Source organism: Nilaparvata lugens, chromosome X (genome assembly GCF_014356525.2).
Source record: "Nilaparvata lugens isolate BPH chromosome X, ASM1435652v1, whole genome shotgun sequence".
Classification (NCBI taxonomy): Eukaryota; Metazoa; Arthropoda; class Insecta; order Hemiptera; family Delphacidae; genus Nilaparvata; species Nilaparvata lugens.
Window position 1 is genome coordinate 21,376,706 of NC_052518.1, and position 25,589 is coordinate 21,402,294.

General features: G+C 33.9%; 2 protein-coding genes across 2 annotated transcripts in view; one reads left to right on the plus strand and one right to left on the minus strand.

The window, feature by feature from the left end:
• Window positions 1–25,589, plus strand: part of LOC111047796 (toll-like receptor 3) — a 150,955-nt gene that overhangs the window by 115,248 nt on the left and 10,118 nt on the right. The gene's annotated exons all lie outside the window — the stretch shown is intronic.
• Window positions 1,389–16,234, minus strand: LOC111053160 (5-hydroxytryptamine receptor 7). Its single transcript, XM_039442989.1, has 2 exons — window positions 15,552–16,234; window positions 1,389–9,183 (listed from the first exon to the last, which is right to left on the minus strand). The coding sequence occupies exons 1-2, from the start codon at window positions 16,094–16,096 to the stop codon at window positions 8,814–8,816; spliced, it is 915 nt and encodes a 304-aa protein (XP_039298923.1). The 5' UTR covers window positions 16,097–16,234; the 3' UTR covers window positions 1,389–8,813.

The following is a 25,589-nucleotide window of genomic DNA, read 5'->3' on the forward strand; positions in this document are numbered from 1 at the left end:
AGTGTACGTGAAAGTCCAATAAAAATAATAAAAGCCCAGTAAAATCATATGAGCCCAATCAAAAAGTAAATGTATAAAATTTCAATCAAATAGTTTCTCTATTGTAAATATTACAGTTGTTAATTCTTTTATAATTAGCATGAAAGTATAAAACTAACTTCAATCTATTTGTGCTTTCAAGAGTTCCTTGCAGAACACGTGTAACACCTGCTCGTTCATTATAAAGTTTTCATTTTTCTCGATTTAGATCTCAAGAATCTACTTACTTATTTCTTACATAAGCTAGAGTGGTCGTTCTGATCACAAGAAGTTTGCTTGTTCTCTCGTTGGAAGGGTGATCGTTTCAGGCCAACCCCAGTGATTCCCGCTTATGAGCTCCTTCAGTGGTTCGAAACCCAGCAAAAAATGCAGACCCAATCATCTTCATGGAGGTAATTTTTTTGTATTGTTTTAATGATAATACATACTTACTTTGAAGATAAGTAGCTATTTGATGATAAATTCAATCATGTTTTGTGCCACAACCATGTATTTTATGTTGAATATCAACATAAAATAACAACATAAAACAATACATAACCATGTATTTTATGTCGATTATCAACATAAAATTCATGGTTATCTTACCTTATCTCAAGGTTATCTTATCTAAGTTATCTTATTACTTCTCCCTCATCATTACCCTTATGTAATCTTCAATATAGCAATGGCATAAATTTTTAGATAATTTAGGAATAGGAAGTAATAGTAAGGCTGGCCACCAACGTACCGTTTTCATACAGGATACGACTACACAGCCGAAAAACTGACGTTAGTGGCAGTCGCTTCTGACACAGTAGTAGGCTATGTGCTTGTAGTTTGTGCTTGCAGGTGAGCTGTTACAGAACTCTGTCGAACATTGTGAACAAAAGTAGAAAGTCTCCGATGGAATGTTACGTTGAAGGCTGGTTTTATGATACAATTATTCATTTTTATTAGAGAGTGTTCATTTTCCTCAAATTATTTGTTAAGATCACATTGAAATCTTATTTCTACAACAGTACCTACTTGATGTTTAGTGAATTCTGAAAACTGAAAACTGAAGCAAATAGGAAATACCTTGAGAGTCTGAAAGTATTCACTGAAAGTACGTACGTACTGGATACTCTCTCAGAATAGGCCTAGGCTTCTCTTTTAGATATTTTTTTCAGGTTATGTTTATTTTTAGAGAGCATCTTTGAGTGTTCTTACTCAGAGATGCTTTGAAGATACGGACAATATAGATTCTAGAGAGCGATCTTGTTAGTACACGTGTTACTAGATGCTTGTCTCTTTCATTCATTTTGAGTAATTAAAAACCAACGATGAATGAACCATTTAGTAAGAGAAGCTCAAATGAAATGAGTAACACTGATTTTTCTCACGAGAAACATTTATTTATTTTCCACACAAGATACATTTATTTCAATTCTCATTGACACAAATATTATAATATTTGTTTATGAAATATAAATACATGAATAGATAATGGAAAAACATGCAATACACATTCAATAACATTCAATACACGCTTTAGTTCATTTTAAACAGTGGAATAGTAATGCTGAATTGTATTTATTAATAAGTCAAGAAACATGGAAATACAATGTATAAACTTAAAACATTCAATACCCGCCTAAGTTAAATTTCAGCAGTGTAATAGCAATGTTGATAGCTATACAATAAATACTAATACATATTTAACAACAATGAGATAAGATTCATGTATTGCAGATGATATAATATAAAATCAAAGTAAATATAATACAAAGCAATACAAACTATTCTACTGTGGAGATCATAGCTGATAATTAGTTGTCATCTTAACAATTACTATTAAAATAAGAATTCACGTTAATATTCTAAAATAACGACAAATCAAACTAGAATATTGTAGTATCACTTCGGCGCTTTGAGAGCTATCTTGTGTCATGTTTGAATGAACGACAATTAATAGATTAAACCTGCACATAAATTCAGTTGTTGCTCTCAAGTGATTTAAACAAAACTTACGATCTACGGTACCAATAAAATCTCAACGCTTGCAAGTTTTTGTTCTATTTTCATCAAATTTGACAAATACTGTGAATATTATTAGTTTTATTATCATTGAAATATTATAACAAAACTATGTCACACAAATTATTATGTTCAGATCTTATATTCTAATACGAGTATTATCTTTAATAACCTATGAGGCTACAATTGAATATCTTAGAGGGACTCTTTAAAGGATTTCAAGGGTTTATAGTTTGGATTCTAAGTTCGAAGTTTTGGAATTGAGAAAATCCACCTAGGTTTACGAGAATTATAGTCAATTGAGGTTTCTTTATTTGACAACTCTTTATTTCACAAGCTTTTTCGGGCGCTTTCCCAAATACGGTTCGTGATTAATAGCGGTTGTGCGTTTAAAGACAGCGACCAGACAGTGTGCAAGACACTGGTTGTAGCTAATCTAATTCGGTTCGCTAAGAATCTTAAACCGCAAATACAAAATATTACACTAATTCTTATATAGTTTAATTGTATGAGAAGAGATGTTGAGGTATTTCTCCATAAGAATATAATAAGACATTTATATTGTCAATACCACTGAATTAGTTAAAAAAACACTTTAAATGACAGAACCTGCCATATCCTCAGTTGAACTGTTCAGCTCAGCAGACAGAAGTTCAGCTGATCTGCTATCTGCTATCAGACGTGACATCTTTTGAAAGCTGGAAAGACGTCACAGGAACCATGAAACCTGGTTCAGTAATGTAAAGTGTTTTTGAACAAACATAGTGCTATTGAAAACATCAATGTTCTATTCTTTTCATAATTCTAATATGCTTAAATACTTTTTCAAAATTAATGACTCATTTTGTAACATTGATATTAGGTATACGAAATGGAATTTAGATGAGTATTTAATATTTACTATATTTGGAAATAAATGTTCTAGTAAGCTTAAACCTAACTGTTGATTTTCACGAGCTACATTGTATCTTTTACAAGATACATTGTAAAAAATACCTGATACTCTCGAAGCCAAATCTTTCACGCTATCTCGCTCTCTTAGTCATCCAATCTAATCCAATATCTCTCTCTCTTTTACACATTCTCTATAATCTAATCTACTATGTCTCTCTTTATCATTTTCTCTATCATTCTCTCTCACACACTCTCTCTTACCCTTTCACTCACTCTGTCCAATCCAATCCTAGATCGCTGTCTCTCACGCACACACTTTCTCTCTCTTCCACCCACTCTTTTTAATCCGATTTAAGATCACTCTCTCTCTTTCTCACACACACTTACTCTCACACATACTCTCTCACTCGCTCTCTCTCTCTCACACACATACACGCACAAGGTGCTAGAGTGGTAGAATCCACTATATTCTCATATATCCACATAGTCCTCTACATTCTACATCCTTACCCCCCTCACCAAGCGTTAATATCCACCCACTTGTACCTTTCATATTTTCCACTCTTCTGTAGATTCTGCAGATTTAATTCATTCATATCCCCCATCATTTTCATCTTCAGCATGCATTTTCACAAATATGTTATTATGTACTATTATTGTAATTATTTTTTTATCATAGAAGTGTTATTATTTTGTTTATTATTACCAGTGTTTGCCATAGGTCTTGTCAGACCTGGCAATAGAAGATGTATTATATATAAATATCAAATATCTCTCTCTCTCTCTCACACACACACATACATACACTTGCACTCTCTCTCTCTCTAGCACCAATACAGCAATAGGGTAATTACTCTTACTATTAATATTAGGCCGATTTGGATTTTAAAGCTTGTACCAAAGTCATGATGTGTTCTTATACACAATACACGTGAATGGATAAAAAATCAAACCAAATCAGACAAAATCTAATCTTATCTAATAATATAATCTCTCTTTCCTTGTATAAGCCATCATAATATTGTAATCTACATGTATGAGAAAAGCTCATCTTATCCTTCTACCCTGTTGATTAATGTTAATAATGGTACAACATTTATAATATTCAGATGTTAAGATGCAACGTACTAAAATACGGGATATTTTTCCATTCATTTTATGGATGTTTCTGTTGCGTAACATTGAGATTTTATCGGAACCATTCCTAACTGAACGAAAACAAACCTTGAGAACTGAAACTAAGAAATCCTCCTCAAGAAAACTTTGATTTTCGATTTACATCATTGGAGCACACAGGTTACTATTGTGCCACACTAAAGCATGAGTAACAAGATTAATCTAACTACACACATTGTTTGATCTACCGTCTAAATAGCTCACTATATCAGTAGGAATATTCTGTACAAATGCTTTTTAAATGCAGAATCTGATTGATACATAATATATTAATACATCGAGAATAAACTAAGAATTCAACTACATGTAAAATGTTAGGTTCGTGAGTCATCTACATCTGACATGTTAATCAAAATTTAATCAATTATTTTACGTAAACTAGAAGCTATGTTCTGAACTCTACATAGTGTGATGTTATAATACTATACTCATTGATTATTTTCTTACAAAGAGAAGTCTCAGACAATAGACTCAGTTGGCTTCTACTATCTTTCACCTGATAATTAGACAATACTGTATTCACTTTGCTTACTTTAGCTACATTGAACATCTAGAAAGCTAATATCTAATTTGATCGATACAATGAATTGAGTAACAAATGAAATATTTTGCAACCAACATATATTTCTAGTGATAAATAAATCTGTCAGTCAATATCGTTCCAAAAGAATAGAATAACAACTCTAGGATCGACATAGAACATACTGACAGCTATGCCTAGATTTTTGGTAAAAAGCGATAGTTAATCAATTACTTTCGTGGAAAATTAATGAAAACAATATGTATTATACAAAACTAAAACTGAGAAGCAAATTATACTCTAACCTTTGGTCAAATCATGAGGAAACTATCTCTTAACCGTAATAACTCTACTAGAATGGTGTAAATCGTACATAGTACATACATTGTACACTACACATCGAACATAGATGCAAAGCTATCATCAAAATCACATATAACCACCATGTAAGGACAGTTTTCACGAATCTGGAAATATCAAGTAAGTTTAATTAGATTAGGGATTATACACAGAAAAGCCCAGCATATGTAGCTACTACACAAATAGAATAAGAATATGTTTTCGTAATACTCAACTCGCCAAGTGTATTTTTGAAACAAAAACTGAACATATTGTATACCATGGACTAGTTGATGAACTAACACTATTGAATAAATATCATCCAGACAGGAAATCTTAGCACCAAATCATTGTTTCAAAAAATGATAATTATTTTTGTGAGTTGACTCACAAATAGATGACTTTTGGAAGTAAATTGATTTTACAGTGAAGTCATAGAACGAAATAATTGAAATTTGATGATAAGTGAAACTCCTTCCAAATGTATGTGGTGAAGGATTTATATAATATATTATTGAAGATATTTTTTCTCCTGAAACGTGAACAAATGTCCCTGTTGGGAAGCTATGACATAGGTAGTACATGATATTATTAAGTTAAATTGTAATCGGGTATCATGATTTCAGATTGAATAATTAGGTGTTATATCCCTGATAATATTTTGGTCTCAATGGGAATAGCTGAAATCTAGGATTGAGCGTGATTATTAGAGCTATTTAGTCGCTACTGAAGCAGGAAATACGAATTTATAGGCAATTCTAATGCGATAAAGCCGTCCTTTATTGATGTTCCTAAGATCCTACTTCAGTACTTTTGCTCTCCCGATGAAAATTTACTTAAAATTAACTGCGAATATACAATGCAGATTCTATAGGAAATAAAATTTCTAAAAATAAATTATAATAAATGTATTACAGCAGAAACCCGCTATAAAGTTATATTTAGTGATACTGTAAATATTATAAAAGTTAACCATAGAGTTTTTAGTTATTCAATATCTTATGAACATTGTTGGATAATGCTTAATATTATTTCATGTACATGAAAAATCCTTAAGAGTTTTGAATACTTCAAAAATGCATTGATACTCATGATAGAATGAACCTCTTCTTATTCAGTGACAATGATATTCTTTTGCTTTTTATACAATGATTTTCATTGAAAGTGTAGTAATAAGGTGTATATTTGTGCAAAGTAGGCTACATCAGACGTTCTTAGTCTTTTAGGTTTGTATGCTGAATAAACCAAAATTGAATCTGTAGTTGAATGTTGGAATTGGATGTATTTATTTTCAGTAACCAATAAACACTGCAATTGAAACAAACGTTTCAAATTATGAAATTAATACCTGATCTATTGGAACATGAATAACAGACTATCATTCAAACTATCATTTGAGCAACGACCTTCCATTCGACCAACACTTGAGAGCACAAGAGAAACTTGTTCTGTTGATCTCATGTTGAGCAGAAAAATAGTGAATGTCATTTGGATCAACAAAATGTTGAAAACCTTAAGCTTTACAAACAGCTTGTTGAAAAATCTCATACGACTATGACTATCTATAAAACATCATTTAACATCAAAAGCCATAATTCCTATAATATCATTACCTACAGCTACACAATAATTTACCATGCATAACAAACATTTATAATATTAGAAACATAAATAGAAAGAATATTGAGTAGAATGAATTGTGTGGAGAATGTTTTAAATTAACGTTGATGAAAGTGAATCAGAAAATGTGTTTACTGAAAGTGTCTTTGTGATGTACATTGGATGATATGACAAGAAATATTTCAATTGCATATGTATGTCCTACATGAGCGAGATCTTATTCAAGTTACATATTTAAAATGAGGTTTGTTTTCAATCAAGAGATTAGGCCAGACAGTATTAATCAGTAAGAAATTATGTTGGGCAGTAATAATAATCTTAGATTACACAATTGGACTTAAAAGCACTTCGAAGTGCTTTTTCATCATAAAAATGTTTTTTTTTTCTCTTTTACATCATAAAAATGTTTTTTTTTCTCTTTTACATCGATATTACATCTAAGACTCATGATTTTTGTTAGTTTGATTGATATGATAAATTATCATGCCATCAACTCCTACTGAAATCATAGATTCAGATCGATCAATTTTGGTCTCATTTCTTGGTAATTAGTTCAACGTTCGACTCGAATATTATGTATGTACTCGAATATTATTCGAGACGAAAATCTGAGAATCCGAAGCCTGGTTCCAAATAATTGGATGTGAATAAAATTTTAATCATTGTGACAATGTGAGTAGATGCAGGCGGTATTTTCTCTTCCTCCTCTCTCTCTCTCACACACTCTCTCTCTCTCTCATTCCTTCTTCATAATTCACTTCGTTCTTTTTCTCTTCTTCTTGTTATCAATCTTTTTTCTCTTCACTACCTTCTTTTTTTTCTGCTTCGTCCTCTTATCTTTTTCCTCTTCCTCCTCTTCCTCCTCTTCCTCCTCTCCCTCCTCTTTCTCCTTTTTCTTCTCTTTTTCCTTTCCCACTCCCATCTTTCTCTCTCTTTTCCTATCCTTATCCCTTCTCCTCTTCTTCATCTTTTCTCTCACACTCGAATCACCATAATCATCATCATCACATTACGATACATAATTGATTCTATTGAATCAAGGTTTGACTGACAATTGGGACATACATCATCGGGTTATGTCATTGTTCAAATGGCAAAGGATTGAGAGATCAGTGCTCTACTTACTGAATGGTCTGGCCTTGAATAGACGCGTCTCTTAACGATAGATTTCAATCGAAAGGTGTGTTATTGTGTTCGAGACACGTCTGGTCAGCAAGGGAGAACTTTCATCATATCTGAATATAAAATCAGACACGGTTTCTCTTGTCTGGACCGATTTGCTTAGCATTTTCATGAGATTGCTACCGCTGTTTCAAAAACTGATGATCGTTTTATGCTAAATTTCAGGTCACTACAAGGAACTGCGTTGTTAAAACACGTTTAAAACATGAATCAGAATAGAATTTTGTCACTTCGAGAATCTACAGGACAAAGAACGATCTCAAACGGCTACTGCTTGAAAAATGGAACTATCTTTGAATGCAAATTAGTCAGGCTATTTCAACACTTCCATTATTTGACAGAGTGAATGTTCGACCACTTCTATCGTCGCCTTAGTACCCGCCAAAACAGGGCAAAACTATTGAAAATTGTCAACATCATCGTAGCCAATATGTAGAAGACTAACATCATGAAAATACTCATAATACTGAGCAATACCCACAAAATGACAATGACTAATACAATGATCCCAATAAATACTGCCAGGATACTCAGAAGAACATTGATGATAATGATAATGATGGTGTAAAATATAGTAGTTATAATAATGTCAAAGAGGTCGGGTGAGAAAGTGTGGAGGATTAAGATGATGGCGATGATGACGATGATAACGACGAGGATGATTAAAATAATTTTGGCGGCGGGAGGGGCGACGGGGGGCACTAGATAAGGTGGGGCGCGAGATTTTGCTTCTCAATGATCTACTGATAGTATACAACAATTGATGGATCACATCGAAACTGATTCAAATCGACGTCTTGTCACTATGATGATGATGATAACGAAGAGGATGAATAAAATAATTTTGGCGGTGGAAGGGGTGACGGGGGGCACTAGATGGGGTGGGGCGCGAGATTTTGTCTCTTAATGATCTATGGTTCAAATCGACGTCTTGTCACTACTAGAGAGAAGTACTAAACTGGTTTGAAATGTTTTTCAAAAAAAGGAAAACGTCTAGAGGTGTATCTTGTAACTAGTCTTTGATTTGATGCTTGAGACTTGATGTTTAGACGGACTCAGCAAGAGAGTTGTCAGTCGAAGATGTGGCAGCGCTAGAGAAGGAACTTCCAAGAACATGAAACTGGGTGGTATCGGCGACAATTCTCCTCACGATTGGGTTTCCTGCATTGCCATTCAAACCGAAGATCTTGCGGATGTCATTCCTGATGCGCTGGTTGCGGTGTGCGAACAGCAAAGCCGACAAGACTGATGATAATGCGAGCAGAGTGACACCAGCGCGAGCCATCATTGGGGAGACAGGGAATTCCCAGACTGGTGACTCGAGCAGTAGCATCATGCTGAATGGGAACCAGCAGGCAAGACCAGTGGCAATGACTAGAGCTGATACCCGGGCTGCTCGTGCTTCTTCTCTATACCTGCAAAACACCAATCGCGATAAAGACATGCAATGGCACAGTCAGATAAGCCCGCCAATCTTCGATGGACTAATGCTGGAGCAATAGAAGTTTCGAATATGATTGAATTGATACATCGATTTAAAACACTGTGGAATTTTATAGGCTACACAGATATGTCCACATGTTCAAATCAAAACTGAATGTCCTACAACAATTTAAAACATCTCACTATCAAGGATGAGGAAATTGTTGAACAGCTGTTACAAAGTGAGATATAATACACAGATACACTATATATACATTACTATAATTAGCAATAATTCATTTATTTATTAGCAATAATTTATTTTAGCAATACTAAAATTCGAGAATTTTTACTTCCAAGTTTCAACAACCAAATTTTACGTGTACAAGTTTCAAATCGTCTTATCTTTAAATCAAACATAATGAAACAAATGAAAAAAATGTTATACGTGTTTTGCTTCTACAGGTTTTTATGTGAATTCCTTTCAAATTAAACGATTCATATACTTAATGAAGGAAAGTCTTCAGAATGGAACATACGAACATGTTTCATACTTTTATTTAATACAATCAATAAGTGTATACAATAGCAGTGAGAGATTCTATTTAGAAATTCGCTGTTTCATTCTTCACGTAGCATTGTAATTTGTAAATGATTAGCTCATTATTCTTTAGACTACATAGCTACGATATTGACAAAAAAGAAGAAGATAATCCTTCCTTTCTACTCTGAACACTCTTCTTATTAGTGTATAGGAGTCGTCAACGTACTCAGTCATTTATATAAAAACAAATAAGAAGAATATAGGGAGTATAATATTGTCATTGTAAAATTAATATATATATCGAAATAATTTTTATACGCTATTCGAAGAAGTTGCATCACTTCATAACATGCCGTAACCTGAATATTCTTATAGTATTTATCAATTGAGTAATGCATTAAAATATATCTAATATGCTCTCTTATTCTATTTCTTGAACTTGATATCATCCTAGTTTGGAACTTGACCGAGTATAAGAGCTTTCTCAGACAGATCAGAACAGGAAAACTGTCTCTTTATTGCAGCCTCAATATTTCTTCTACTTTAACCATGCAAGTGTCGGTTTCTCACACATACTGCTTGCTCCCTGGCGTTCGTAAGTGCTAAGTACCTCAAAAATGTACAAGAAACGATGAAAGGTACACTAACACGGTAACACCTTTGCGTGCAAATAGAAACAGATAGTCTAAATGCTGTTCGGTACCGTTTTTTATATACAAATTGGATAATCTTTTTCAATATAATTTATTGTTAAGATTATAACAAACTTAATACTGTTATGATTACTCATAAGAGTGAGAAAGAGTGGCAACTGAAATTGTTAAGTGGTCTAATAAGCGAGTTATAGGTTGCTGAAGTACTAAATCTCCAGATTCCGTTTCTTTCCAGAAACGGTTTCGACTATAATAATAATAATAATAATAATAATAATAATAATAATAATAATAATAATAATAATAATAATAATAATTTTTTTTATTCAAATTTCTCTCACATTACATGCATAATAGGTTTTACAAATTGAATTAATCATTATACATTTATCATCTTATATCTATCATACATGAAGTGAGAATCTATTAAAATTTCCTATTATAATTTTGTGGCTACCCCATGAAGCTAATTGTAGCTTATATTGGTACATTGTACATACTCAGAGATATTTTTGCAAGATTTGAATTTATAGATGGAAATGTTTTAGGAAATACAAATTTGTAGATGCGTTTATTTCGTGGTAATAATGTAAGAATGATATTTTTATCTATTGAATTGTTGAGTAGTAATTTTTTATTTCTATTTTTACTTGTCTGTAAATGTCTAGATGTTGTAGATGATTCGGTAGACTATTGTGAATGCATGGTACAAAAAATTCTGGTACAGCTTTTCCTATTTCAGTGAAGTATTCTGTTGTTCTATATTGTGTGTGTCTGGTGTTGTATCTGTTTTCATTGGTATTTCGATAAGCATTTTCAAAATAGTATTTCAGCAGTATTATATAATTGTACAGGTTTCTGAATGAGAGCAATTTTAAAGTGTTTGTATCCACTCCTTGGAAAAATATCCTTTTGATTCTGTTGATCAGCTGACTTACTGGGTTCAATATATAATTGGGTGCACGTCCGTAGACAGTTATACCATATCGTATTTGAGATTCATCCAAGCTGAAGTACACTGTTCGTTTTGCTTTCAGAGGCAGTAATTCTCTCATTTGGTAACACCTATGTACTATGTACCTCAGTTTTTTTGCCAGCGTCTGGGAATGGGTGTGCCACTTTATAATAATAATAATAATAATAATAATAATAATAATAATAATAATAATAAATAATAATAATAATAATAATAATAATAATAATAATAATATTAATAATAATAATAATAATAATAATAATATAATAATAATAATAATAATAATAATAACACTTCTAAAGTTGACAAACACATTGATGATAATAAAATAATAACCCCAGAGCAGCTTGGGTGTCGGAAGGGTGCAAAGGGATGTAAAGAGCTGTTCGTTCTTGACTCTTTTGTAGCTGGTCATGCTGTCACTAAACAGAGAAACGTATCTGTGGCTTGGATAGATTATGCAAAGGCCTTTGACTCTGTCCCACACAGTTGGCTATAGCATGTACTACAGCTGTATAAGGTCAATCCAGTGATTGTCAACTTCTTGAAGTCGGTCATGAATGGGTGGAGTGTGAAGCTATGCATTGGACATGGAAATGATCAGTTTGAGACAGGTCCAATACAAATCAGAAGAGGAATCTTTCAAGGCGATAGCTTAAGTCCCCTTTGGTTTTTCCTATCTTTGAATCCATTGAGTCCAATGTTAAGGGAATCCTCATATGGTTATAAATTTGACATAGCCAGGAACTTGAAGTTAACACACAGCTTCTACATGGATGACCTGAAGTTGTATGCTAAGTCATCAGACCACCTGCAAAATATGCTACAGCTGGTTGTTGCCTTTAGTCAAAGCATCCACATGTGGAAAAAGGTATCTCAAAGATGACGCATGAAGAGATGCTTGCAATAAACAATGAGATAGCTCAACTAGGGAGAGGCCAGACCTACAAGTATTTAGGTATCCAGCAGCATCTCAGAATCTCTAGGGTAGAAGTGTTTGGCAAGTTGGAGAGTGAATTCAGGAAGAGGCTGAGTAAAGTACTGAAGGCAAATTTGGCTTCAAAGCACCGTATAAAGGCAATCAATTCATGGGTTATTCCAGCCTTGACCTACAGTTTTGGTGTTTTGAGGTGGTCAGTTACTCGCCTTGATCAGATGGACCGGCTTGTCCGAACAATGATGACCAAGAATCGAATTCATCTCCCAAGAGCATCAATGAGCCGACTGTACTTGCCTCGAAAATTTGGTGGTCGCGGTCTGCTGAATATATCAGATCTATGTGCAAATCAGGAGAAAAAGTTGAGGACCTACTTCAAGAATGCTGATTCCAACATCTTGATGGGCATGTGCCGCTTAGACAATGGTCACACTGCACTTGATCTGAGAAACTTCAGTGGAAGCGAGGCCGCCACTATTCAGTCCTTGAAGGCAGATTGGCAGCAGAAGGAGCTGCATGGGCGCTACTATGGTCTCCTCTACTCGGACCAAATAGATAAGGAGCTGTCAATCAGTTGGCTCACAGTTGGCAACTTGATCCCAGAGACAGAAGGCTTTGTGATTGCCATACAGGACCAGGTGATAGCCACTAAATTCCTATAGAAGACACATCATGGGTGATCTGAGCAGATCTGGCAGATAGAGGTTGTGTGCTGCTGCTGTGGAAAGTATTCAGCATATCACCTCAGGGTGCTCAATATTGGCCCCCAAAGAGTACTTAAGGCGTCACAATAGTGTTGCAAGAATAGTATATTTAGAATTGCAACTGAAGAATGGTATGATAAATGAAACTACACCATACTATTCATATACACCACCTGCATTTGCTGAGAAAAACCATGTCAAGATCTATTGGGATGCTCAGATGATCACTGATAGGCAGGTCCTACATAACAAGCCTGATATCCTCTTGATGGACATGTTGAGAAAGGAGGCTATCATAATTGATGTTGCGGTGCCAGCTGATGAGAATGCTCAAAAAACCCGTGGAGAGAAACTTAGGAAATATCAGGAACTCGCATTCGAACTCAAAGATATGTATGGCTTGCACAAGGTAAAAATATTGCCAATTATTATAACTGTGGGTGGGCTGATACCAAAAACAACAGTGGAATGCTGCAAAATGATTGACGTTTCAGACAATCTAGTAGAAAAAATCCAAAAATCAGTTCTTCTAGATACGGCACGTATAGTACATCAAACACTGCAATGTACCTGGTAGTTAAAATGTAGGCTTATGAGAACAATCTGAATAATAGAGAAGAATTGGTGGTTGCATGTAAATGCCCCTCTTATATGTATAATCCGCAAAAGCGTGAATAATAATGATAATTATTATTATTATTATTATTATTTCCATTAAGATGTGTACAAAAGACAAAAAACAATATTATATGAAATAATATTAATTACACTGTATACAAAAGTCTGTACATAGCTAATGTCGTGAAAAAAAGAATCATTTCTACACACACAAACATCTGAAAGGAAATAATTAGGTACTCCCGAGGCAAAGGCCTATATGGAAAGTCCCATCATGAAAAAATAAACCAGAAACAAACTTATAATTTGTATATGAACAAAAAGATAATAATGAACTGAGATAAACTTATGTATTATTCACATTAAAATATGAAATGTTTGATTTAATTTGTTATTTTATGGTAACGGTGCTTGGTCAGGCTACAACTTACTAATTTTGTGTTAATATTATTCAGAATCAGTCCTTTACTTAAATTATACACTATTGGAATCAACTGTGGATTTCAGAGTCTAAGAAAATTATTTTAACAAATTTATTTCTATCAGGATTCAATTTAATTTATTGGAGAAGACTTCAACATCATTCGTTTTTAATAACCAGACTTTTAATTTAACCTTGAAGCTTACCATATTATTCAGCTGTTTCAATTCTAAGGGTAACATGTTATACACTCTTGGTGAGATATATAGGTAGTGTCTTCGATAGATTTCTTTCTATGGTCTGGGTGGAATTCAGTTCTCTGTCGATCTCAAGCTATAAGTGCTGCTAGCTGGATTAAGTTTACCACTTACAATAAAAAAGAACAATAACACTAACAGAACCATATTAACAGAACTTCTCTTAAAAATTCAAAAAATGTTTCTTTCCAAGGTAAAACATTTTATTCCCCATATTGTTCATAAATAAAAAAGTAAATTTTTTTTTGTAAATTCGATAACTTGTTTATTTTGGCATTAATCGCGAAAAACGTATATTAGAACAAAGCAAATTATATACTGAATGTGTTAAAAAAAACTCTAATGGAAAATTCAAAACCGTTCATGATCTGGAAAGAAATCGGAGTTAGCACTTTCAACAACCCATAACTCGCTTATTAGACCACTTGAAAATTTCAGTTGCCACTTTCTCTCACTCTTATAATGATCTCAACAATTATATTGGAAAAGATTATCCAATTTGAATAAAAATAAATAGGTGTACCGAACAGCGTTAAGGACCGCCGCTCTCAAATTCTATTGGTGGATGCCAATTTAATGTCAACTACTGTGTCGACTAATCACTTGCAAGTGAACTTGGTGCCTAGTACAAGGCCACTCCCACAACGCACTCTCATCAACTGATATCATCACGAAACCTTTTTTGAATAATATCATTTGAATCGATGATATGATATTGTTGGAGTCTTGTTTTGTCAAGAGATTAGCAGTCTTAAAAGTTTATCAAGATTTTTTTCAACAAAAACTTTCTTATAAAACAATAAAATGAATTGAACATTCTACTTTCACTATGATAATAATATTATTATCGTCAATGACCAGAATGTCTCTCGAGGTAGATTACGAAAATGGTATCTGGAAAACTCAATTCCACAACTTATACTTTCAAGTAACATATTTTTAGATAAATTAATAAGTATAGTTAAAGAGAAGTGGTATGATAAATGAACCGATTCTAAGTATACAAGTATAGCATACTATACTATAAACAGAGTTTCTCCTGCTGAATATCCATTACTTGGCGAAACAGAACAAAAACAAGGACAGTAATAACAGAATGAAATGATAAAGAATGGGAAAATACTATGAAGAGTAGTTGTAAAATGAAGAGCAAATCTAAAACAGAGGAGAGCAAAAAAAAGAAAAAAACTAAAAAAGAGAAAAATTAATACAAGAAAGAAGTAAAATGAAAGAAAACAAACTAAAACTCACCGGAACATGCTTGCATTAGAGATACGGTGACGCAGGTTATGGACGAGATAATAGGGGTTGCTTTTGGGTTCCATGGAGATCATGCCATATTCTGGGGTGATGTATCCATGTTTGCGACTGTTGCTACGGGCAGCATAGTAGATTGCAGCATACATCCAGCACAGAAGTGCGAATGGCACGAAGAAAACGATCCCAAAGAAAAACATGGCAAATGTGGCAGCAAAGATGCGCGATGGGGGTTGCAGGGAGGAACAGGGCCATCCTCCCGCGTGAGATCCAGCCAAGCCGACAAATCCAGACAACAACCAACAACAAGACACCAGCACCACCGATCTGATGCACGTGATCCGTGAATGGTAATGCAGAGGATCCAGGATTGCCAAGTACTGATCAAAGCCAATGAGAAGCACGGAGAGCACTGACGCCGCACACAGTCCTGTGGCCAAGCCTCTGCCCGCTACGCAGCCACTCTCCGATGTGGGACTGTACACAGCAATCAGTGGCAGGGTCCAGCATGACACCAGATTCACGGCTGACATGTTCATCACGAATCTGCAAAAACGGATACGTTGGTCACAATCTGTAAAAAGCTACCGTGACACAAAATGTAAAAGATCTGTGAAGAACAAAATACACTTCTGTTTGGGCAATGAAGTAGCCTATGAAGGACTTGGAATAGCTGTTACATACTCATTTTCGAACATAACTCAAATTATTTTTCCCTGTATGAAGCTTGGATATTGCCATTTTGATAACTGAAGAGAAAAAAAATTGTAGTAACGTAGATTACGTACGAAAAATAACATTGGTCAAGTGGCGTCGTATTTTGTACAAACACTTCTGTAGACATTTTTAGGAGTTGTTCTTACTCCTCTGAAGCGTTGCACGTGATATCGCTCAAATTTCTTGAGTTATTACACCACTCTCAGCTTCAAGTGTACGTGTTTTAATGTATACATGTGCATGGCGTCCACGGAAAATAGTGCATGGCGTCCACGGAAAATAGTACATGGCGTCCACGGAAAATAGTCACAAGGTGACAGGCCCGGTTGCCGAAGATTCCACTCCACATTTCCACGCAACAAGATTCCTTCCAGGGAAGGTCTGCCTTAGAATTTCCATTGCCTCTCTAGACATATGACATGTTTTAGTCATAAGTATTGAGGTTGATAATTGAAATGTCTTATGTTCAATTGTGTCAGAGAATTTCATGCAGAATTGTTAGATAACGATTTAAATTGACACTGACTTTTTCTCAAAAAGTAAGGGCCAATAATGAAGTTTTGCGCCTCACCAAACAGTGATTTATTCGCCATTGCTAAAAAACAGCAATCACAAACAGAACGGCACTCTGTCACCAAACATCAACTATTCACAACGTCTCCAGAAATGTTTCATAAAAAACGGATGTCATTTTACAATGCTACTTTTCTTACATATTCAATTTCACTACAATTGTCCCATCTCTTGAGATATGAAATTATTATTCAATTATTTGAATGGCATCATTTGAGGTGCAACTGAGAAAATTGAGTCTCATTCAATAATGAGTATGTAACAGCTATTCAAAATCCTTCATATTTTCCAACACTGTGTAGAAGTATCTTTGAAAAAATAATAAAGGGTACTAGATATTGCAATGAGAAAACTATCAAGTAATAACATCAATTCATTATGAAATAATTTGAAAACATAACTAGCAGTGTTGTAACTAGTGGCTTAGAATGGGAATTAACATGGGTTCAAGCATAGTGAAAAATAACAATAAAATGTCAAAGTTTGGGAAGGAAAGAATAAAGAATCCCAGAATAAAGCTTCAAGAGGATTACAAATCAATAATCACATATATACACCGTGTCGTTAAAATTGAAGGATATGAGAAACAGTTTTGGAAAGAAACGTTTCCTGAAGTACGATAATGAAGAATATTTTTCATGAAGGAATGAATAAATTAAATATATTTACTCAAGATTTCTATCAAGTGAAAAGCTATCTAAATGTAGGCCTAGATAGCATGTCATGACAAATATGCATCAACAGAAAGTTGATCACAAACTGGAAACCAAATCAAGACACCAAAATCATAATTTGGTACAAAAATTAATTGATTGCTTGTCAGTGAAAGAATATGTATTTGAGGGGAATCAAAGTATACATTCAGATAGATTTCCATGCGCCAATTCACATACTTTACACACGGTACTGTAAATTACTTTAACTATAGTACTGCCTCAAGTATTGGATTTGAGAACATTCTATCAGGTATCATGTGTGGATTTTAAAAGCAAATTGCATTTTTTATTTATTTTTTTTATAATTTTCCCGTGGCCGGTTGAGGTCGGATTAAGAATCCTCTGTAGAACAATATTGTACTGAAATGTAACATCGTTTCCTTAGTAGAAGATTAAGAATCTTAGTAAAATATATTGTAGTATGAAGCGGTTTCAGTTTGATTATGGTGATATCACTCTAAAGCATTCCTTTCAAATAACAGCAATGCTTTTATTTATTATCAGCATTGGATTTTTTACTCAATTTATTTATTTAGTAAATAAATTTTTAGTAACATTTTTTACGAAATTTTACTAAAGCATCACGCTAACCCACTCTTACATTTTTTCTGGAATATTTAGATTAGAACTATTTCCAATGCGTCGTTAATTTTGATGTGCAATATTCAAGCAAATTTAACGTCGCATAATGTCAATTTAATGAGTACATAATTTGGCCATTTCTAATAATTGCTCAGATTAAATCAGTCACGTACTCTTGTTGCTCTCTTGGAAGTGTAACTTCAGACGAGGTCCACTGATAGATAGATAAATTTATTTTATTTGCACTTTATAACATTACTGATAGTAATGAACTTGTGATAACTAACTCATAGTTATGAGCTTCAATACCACTTCTTCGTGCTTTGGAATTCACTCAAGACTGATAAAGGTCCCGATTTCCCACGCACAGACCTCAGGCCTTGTAAGCATTTTTCCTCAGCAAAGAGATAATAATTTAAATTTATAGAAAATGGAAGAGATATTATTTGTGTTCCAATCAGCATAATAATTCATTTTCAAATTGATTATTTCATATACCAGGTGATTCACGGACGCAACCCGAGGATTGAGGACATAATTATTATAAGTAATACAAAGGTTATATTCTAAGTCCCATTTGAGGACTTCAAAATTACGCTAAAGGAAACCCCATGATGGGCGATTTCTCCAATGTTATCCAGCGTTTTTCTGCGCTTTCTCAGCTTTTGCAATAACTAAAAAAGAGGATATATTCAGATATGGTGAACAAGTTCAGCTAAGGTGTACAAAAATGTTGTATTGGAAGGGTTAAGAAGATACGACCCAAGATGCGTTTCCCAGAGTTCATCAGCGTTTCAACAGTTTTCGCAGAAGCAAATGAGAAGAAAATACTCAAATTTCTCACAGATGTTCTTCTAGGGTTTAAGAATTGTCTTGAAAGAGCTTTAAAATTGCATTAATGATACGTCCAAGATAGGCGGTTTACAGCGTTTTCCTAGCGATTCCCACCTTTTTCCCTACGTTTCTCAGATTTCTCTAGAACTTATTGAGACAAAATGTTTAATTCTGTTACACAGGTTCAGGTAAGGTGTACAATGTTATATACAGTGTTGTTGTAGAAGGGCTTTCAATGACTGTCAAAATATGCAAATAATCGGCGTTTTTCCAGCGTTCATTTCTGTTTTCTCATGTGAGTAGCACGTGAACAGGAAATATTGAAATCTAAACAGATTTTCTACTAGGATCCAGGAGTTTCGTGTTGAAAGTACTCCTAAATTTCCCCAAAAATAAGCCTACGTCCAAAATCGGCGTTTCCTAGTGTTTTGTTTCGGTAATGTCTGTTTTTAGAGGATTCCTTTTCTACAGTTCTTCTATGAATACTTCTAAATTTCTCCAAACTGAGCTGAAAAGTTCATTTTTTGAGAACTAATGGTTAGGAAACGTTAATATCCGTTACAAAGGCTAAGCTAGGGTCTGAAGATCGCCAGTGATAAGCCCTAAAACGGCGTTTTCCATGGTTTTTCCGCGTTGTCTCAGTCAACTGGTTATTGAATCGAGGCGAATTGCAGGCGAGTCTGCTGATCACATTTGTGGATGATGCAGCCGGGGGTCCAGAGAGGAGCTGGACGGATAAGGCGAGGGAAGCGAGCCTGCCGTCTAGTGTAGTAATATACTATGTAGTGTAGTAATGCAGTAATTCATAGTATGTAATCTAGTAATATACTATGCTCATAGTTTGGGTTGCTTCCGTCGTGAAACACCAGCTAATTCGACAACATTGAAACGTTTTTTTTAATAGAGGAGTTGGGAAGACTGTAGGTATTAGCAGTGACAAAGCGAACTGTATTTCTCTTCCATTTCCTTAACTGTAGTATAATATTAGATTGGATTCGAGATTTTAGAGTTTTAACGAGATATAAGGTATAAGATATTAGGTAGGTATGAAGTATTTGAGATTTGATCTTTTATACATCATATCAAAATCTTGTGATGATGAGTCGGATGATTAAAGTGGGTCTCAACATAATATCATTGTATGAAAACCGATGCTATAAAACTCTTATAACAAAATTACTATCTACAAAAGAGCGTATATAAGCTCTTGTCCGTGAATAGGTGTGTAAACGATTATGATAAGATATGAATGACCCAACCAATAATGGTGAGTTCCAAATCAACACGATTTTGAAGCTGATAACTGTCAGTTTTACAATTATTGGAGGAGCTGCAGCTGGTCTTAAGCAGTCACTCTCTCAATAGGGGAGTACAGAGCACGTGTTTGAATTATACGCCTACCGTTTGGTCAACTTTCTCAAAGTTCATTCATTTTTCTGAAGGGAGGGTATTCCCTTTACTTTCTTTGCATAATTTTCATTATTAGTAACAAATTATAAACTCATTTATTGAATTCATTATATTTTTCAAACTACATTGATAATAATCAAGATCTTTCAAAACTCTATATCTCAATACCTAAACCATGACCTAGAAATCAGTTCCAAGTTTCAGTCTAGTTTGGATCCTATAAATTATTGTATATTCTATAATTATATATTCTATTATTTTTATTGATCCTATAATATTATGTATTGTGATGGGATGGGATGAAATATAATCGGAGTAATTTTATACAAGAAGTACTTTCAATTCGATAATATCATTGATGAATAGTCGCAGCAATGATGTATTGAGCCAATATGCTTGCTAGATCCAGTGCTATATGTATGTATTATAGATGTTTGTTTGAAAATGTCGTCAAAGAAATGTTTTAGAAGTGAAATCGTTTGGTTTGTTTAATCGTAATTATTATGCAATTAAAGATGGGAGAGTTTTGTTAACCGCAATCAAGAGAAACCAATGAGTTTAGAATTACAGAATTCGGTGGATGTGAAATGAAAAAAATTTCCAAGTAAAATATGAAATTGTATAGTCTTGTCCCCTAGTGATTATAGGAGTAGGCCTAAGTATACCAGTCATTATACTGGATGCTTGCAATAGTGAATACTGTACTATGACACTATTTTAGTAGCTTAGCTTGGGCTTCGGTTCTGAAATAGTGACTGAGGACGTTACACTTGCGATATTTTTATTAATAAATCATAATATGAATAGAAACTCTAGAGAATACAAAAGTCTGTAAAAATATTTATAAATGCTGAAGAAATTCATGCGTGATATAAAACGTGTATCTGAGTATGGATAATAAATGGATAAGAAATAAAAAGCAAAAATAAAATAATAAATGGATTTTACTTTGCAACATAAACAAATAATACAGAAAAAATAACAGTACTTATTTGAGAAGAAATAATAATTATAATAGAATAATATTTCTTATACAACTTGTATAAATGCTTCTTTTTATGGAAAAAAAGAAATAATCAACTAAATAAATAATAATTTTTCAAGATAGAAAACAATATAATTAGAATGATTTGATGAATAATATTTGATACAATTGAGATAATATTTTTTTGTTAGAACTATACAATAATTAGGACGATTTTTAATTATATAGTAATCATAAGGGTAATAAAAAAAAACAATTTGAATCTGTTTGCAATAACATTACATTGATGACTTATTGAACTTATCTTCAATCATTCAATTAATGTAATACAGCTACTATTATCACATTTACCACAAGAGCTAAATTTACGAGAATAACCTACCTTCTACTGTCACATGAGATCCTCTTCACTGTTGTAATCCAGCACATTGAGAACGTTTTTGTAGATTCTCCTTCATTCGATGAGAACTGTAATTGGCCGGTCGTTGAAATATTCCGGACTAAACGATTTAATAATCTGTATACATGATATGCTTCATATTGTAAGTGCATGGAGTATTATCATAATGTCGCTTATCATCAAAATACTGTGAAAATCGCGAAAAATATAGCTCGAAAAATTCTGATATTTTACTGATGTCACTGAATGTTAACAGTAGCGTATTTTTTTAAGAACAACAAGACTCTGTATGCTGTATGCTTTCAATAATTTCTTTCCATTCATTTAGAAACCATTTCTTTCCATTCTAATTTTAATTTCTTTCCATTCATTTAGAAACCAACATAATTAATTTGTTGTTAATATCAATCAATATCTTTAGAAAGTCTCTATAAACCATTGTCATTATTTCGTTCTGAATTTGTTGTACTCTATAAGGAACTTGAAATTTGAGATAACGAAACTGAGTTCAATTGTACGATCATATCGAGAAAATAGGATATAACAAGTGTAACAAAATATATTCAGGATAGAATGATTCATCTTCCACTGGTGTTGGATGAGTGACGTGTTCATGGTACTGCTGATGGAAGGATGATCGTTCGGAGTCTAAAATCACTTCTTGTCGATTGTTCAGCAGCCACTTAAAACTCTGTAGGTCCACCTGGCTTCAATCACTTTTTTCTACATCATTTACACACAAAACGATTCGATTACAGGGTTCTTATCTTATCTATGCGAATGGATAAGGGTCTGCCTGTGAGGATTAAAACTTTCACTGCAATATAAGTTATGCGAATGTAATATATGTTATAATTGTATATTCTATTACATTATGTATATGCATACAAAAAAAAACTGTAATAATAGTGAGTATTCTGATATGTACAATGGTCACGTTTATGAATAAAATAGAAATTTGAATTATAGAGAATTTAAAGTTATTTTGTTGTTAAAAAATAATACTCATCCATAAATAACTTTCAGAGTAATGTGGAATTCTGTTTTCGGGACTCATGTGATCTTTCATCATTCTCAGAATAAAAGTGTGTCGTCAGAATGTGAAATCAGAAAGTGAATACTACTAATATAGAGTTTTTCAGAGCTTCTAAGATCTCAAACCGATGTGGGTGGAGGCCCATATATTACACCATGTTTGAGCCAAAGTCAATTGACAAATTATAAGGATAATACTATTTCATAGAACTGTACATGCTAATGAAGCATCCCGGAAACAAGTTGAGGAAAAGTGCAATCGAGGTTTTGAAAGTCTGTAAATAAAAAATTACAGTGTTTGCCAATAAGAAAATGATAGTTCACAGGTGTATTTTCAAGGAAAGACTACTAAATAAAGGATAGAGTCATAAGGAAAAGTGCCGCCTCTGAATAAATGAAAGTGTCCTGCTAAGAAATGAAGAGTTGTTCCACGTAATCAAGTCAGTGTAGGCATCAGGCATCACATTACGTCTCGAGGTCTTCAGTAATAATATTGATGGAAGCTAGACAACTCTGTAAATCCAGTCGATTTTACAATACAGAACCTCTTTAGCACGAGCCTCGGTAAAAGGATCTCCTCTACTACGAATGTATCGATAAGACAGGTTTTCCTCATCCATCGATATTCGTCTTATCGAGGTTCGACTGACAAGTCGAACTGACAAGTCGACTGACAAGTCGACTGACAAGTCGAACTGACAATTCGTCTGACAAATTTCTAATAATTTTCACATTAATATGTTTCAATTCATTTAATAGAAACAGGGGATTAAATGATAATATTACAGCACGAATCAAAGCTAATACCACAGAATTGATATAGCAGATTATATACAGGGTGTTTCAGAAGTAGTGTCGAGAATTTTAGGGTATTGTACCTGGATGCTAGGAGACTACAAATGTCATATTTGAAGTGTCCAAAACTCAGCGGTTATCCTTATAGCTGCCATTTTGTTTTTTTCACTTAAAAATTTTTATCTCAAGAACGAAATGTTGTATTGATCTGAAATTTGGCATGAATATTTATGCTATAAAGACTCAACTATAAAAAATAAAAAAAAATTTTTCGTTGAAATTTTTCAAAATGGCGGCCATTTTAAATTTTTGATGGCGAATATCTCGAAAACCTTCAATTTTACAGAAAATTTACAAGAGACAAAAAAGTTAGCAAATTTTTTCACAATTCCAATGATACCTAATTTATTAAGATTGGTCGAAGAATAACAGAGAAATTAATTTTTTTCGTACTGCATGCATGACCACTTTTCACCATTTAAAGATCAATATTAATTTTTTTTATAATTTCATGAAAACCGTTCTTATTACAGAAATATACAAGAATAACTTTCCTCCAAATTTTATTTTACATTGAAAAATATTAATTTCACTCAAATCGGTTCACTGATACTAATGCAGCAATTGCTCAAAATGCCGTCCTTCAACTTGATTACACAGTCTGCACCTTTCAATCATGGACCGTCGAACTGCTATAAAAGCATTTTCATCATCTTGAATGGCACCTGCTGCAGCAACCACTCTTGCCACAAGGTCTTCTTCGTTTTCTACTGGCGTGCTGTAAACAAGGTCTTTCATATGGCCCCAGAAAAAAAAATCTAAAGGGTTGAGGTCAGGTGAACGTGCGGGCCACGGTACTGGTCCACCCCGCCCAATCCACCGCTGACGATAGGTCATGTTCAGAAAGTCCGTAACAACATTTCCGAAATGAGCAGGGGCACCATCATGTTGAAACCAAATATTATATCTGTTTGCAAGAGGCACATCTTCCAAAAGTTCTGGTAGTATGTCTCTTAAAAAAGTAATGTACGTGGGAGAATTCAGACGATTAGGAAGAATGTATGGTCCAATCACGCGATTACCTAAGATACCCGTCCAAACATTCAGCGAAAACCTATGCTGATAACCACGCACTTTGACCTCATGAGGATTGTCTAAGGCCCAGACGTGACTGTTGCGAGAGTTGAAGATTCCTTCTCTTGTAAAGCTGGACTCATCGGTAAATAACACATTTTCTAGAAAATTTGGTTGGATAATGTCTTGCTGAAGAAACCAACGGGCACAGTTTACTCTTGGCTCATAGTCGCGTTCAACCAATGAGTGAACTTTTTGAAAGCGGAAGGGGTGAAGTCTTTCCTTGTTTAGTACACGCCACACAGAAGAAGCACTTGAATTGATTTGCTTTGCAACTGCTCTCGTACTCGTTCTAGGATTGAAATCGAATTTCTGCAATACTTCCTCTTCAAAAGCAACATTTCGAACTGCTCGAGGCCTACCAGCAATTAACCTGTTCCGTTCAAATGAACCAACTTCTCTCAGCCGATTGTGAGTTCTTGTGAACACCTTGTCGGAAGGGAGACGGCGGTTTGGAAATGCAGCTGCATACATTCTTCTTGCTTCGGTCGCATTGCCAAGAGCTGCTCCATACATGAAGTGAATATCGGTGTACTCCAGCGAACTAAATTCCATTACAATAATTAAATATTTGTGTAGAAGCAACGTAAGAAAATATTGAAACTGGAAATTTAAGATAGAAATAAGACCTAGGAAACGTGAGACTAAGAAATAGGAAGCACTACATCTGGTTCTTTACTTTTAATGAAACAACAATACTTTTACAAGACAAACATTATCATCTGAAAACCATTGTAAAATCATCTGTATGCCCATATGGAGCCATACCGAGTTTCAAAGCTTCATCTTAAATACATCTGGAATTAAAAAATTAATATTGATCTTTAAATGGTGAAAAGTGGTCATGCATG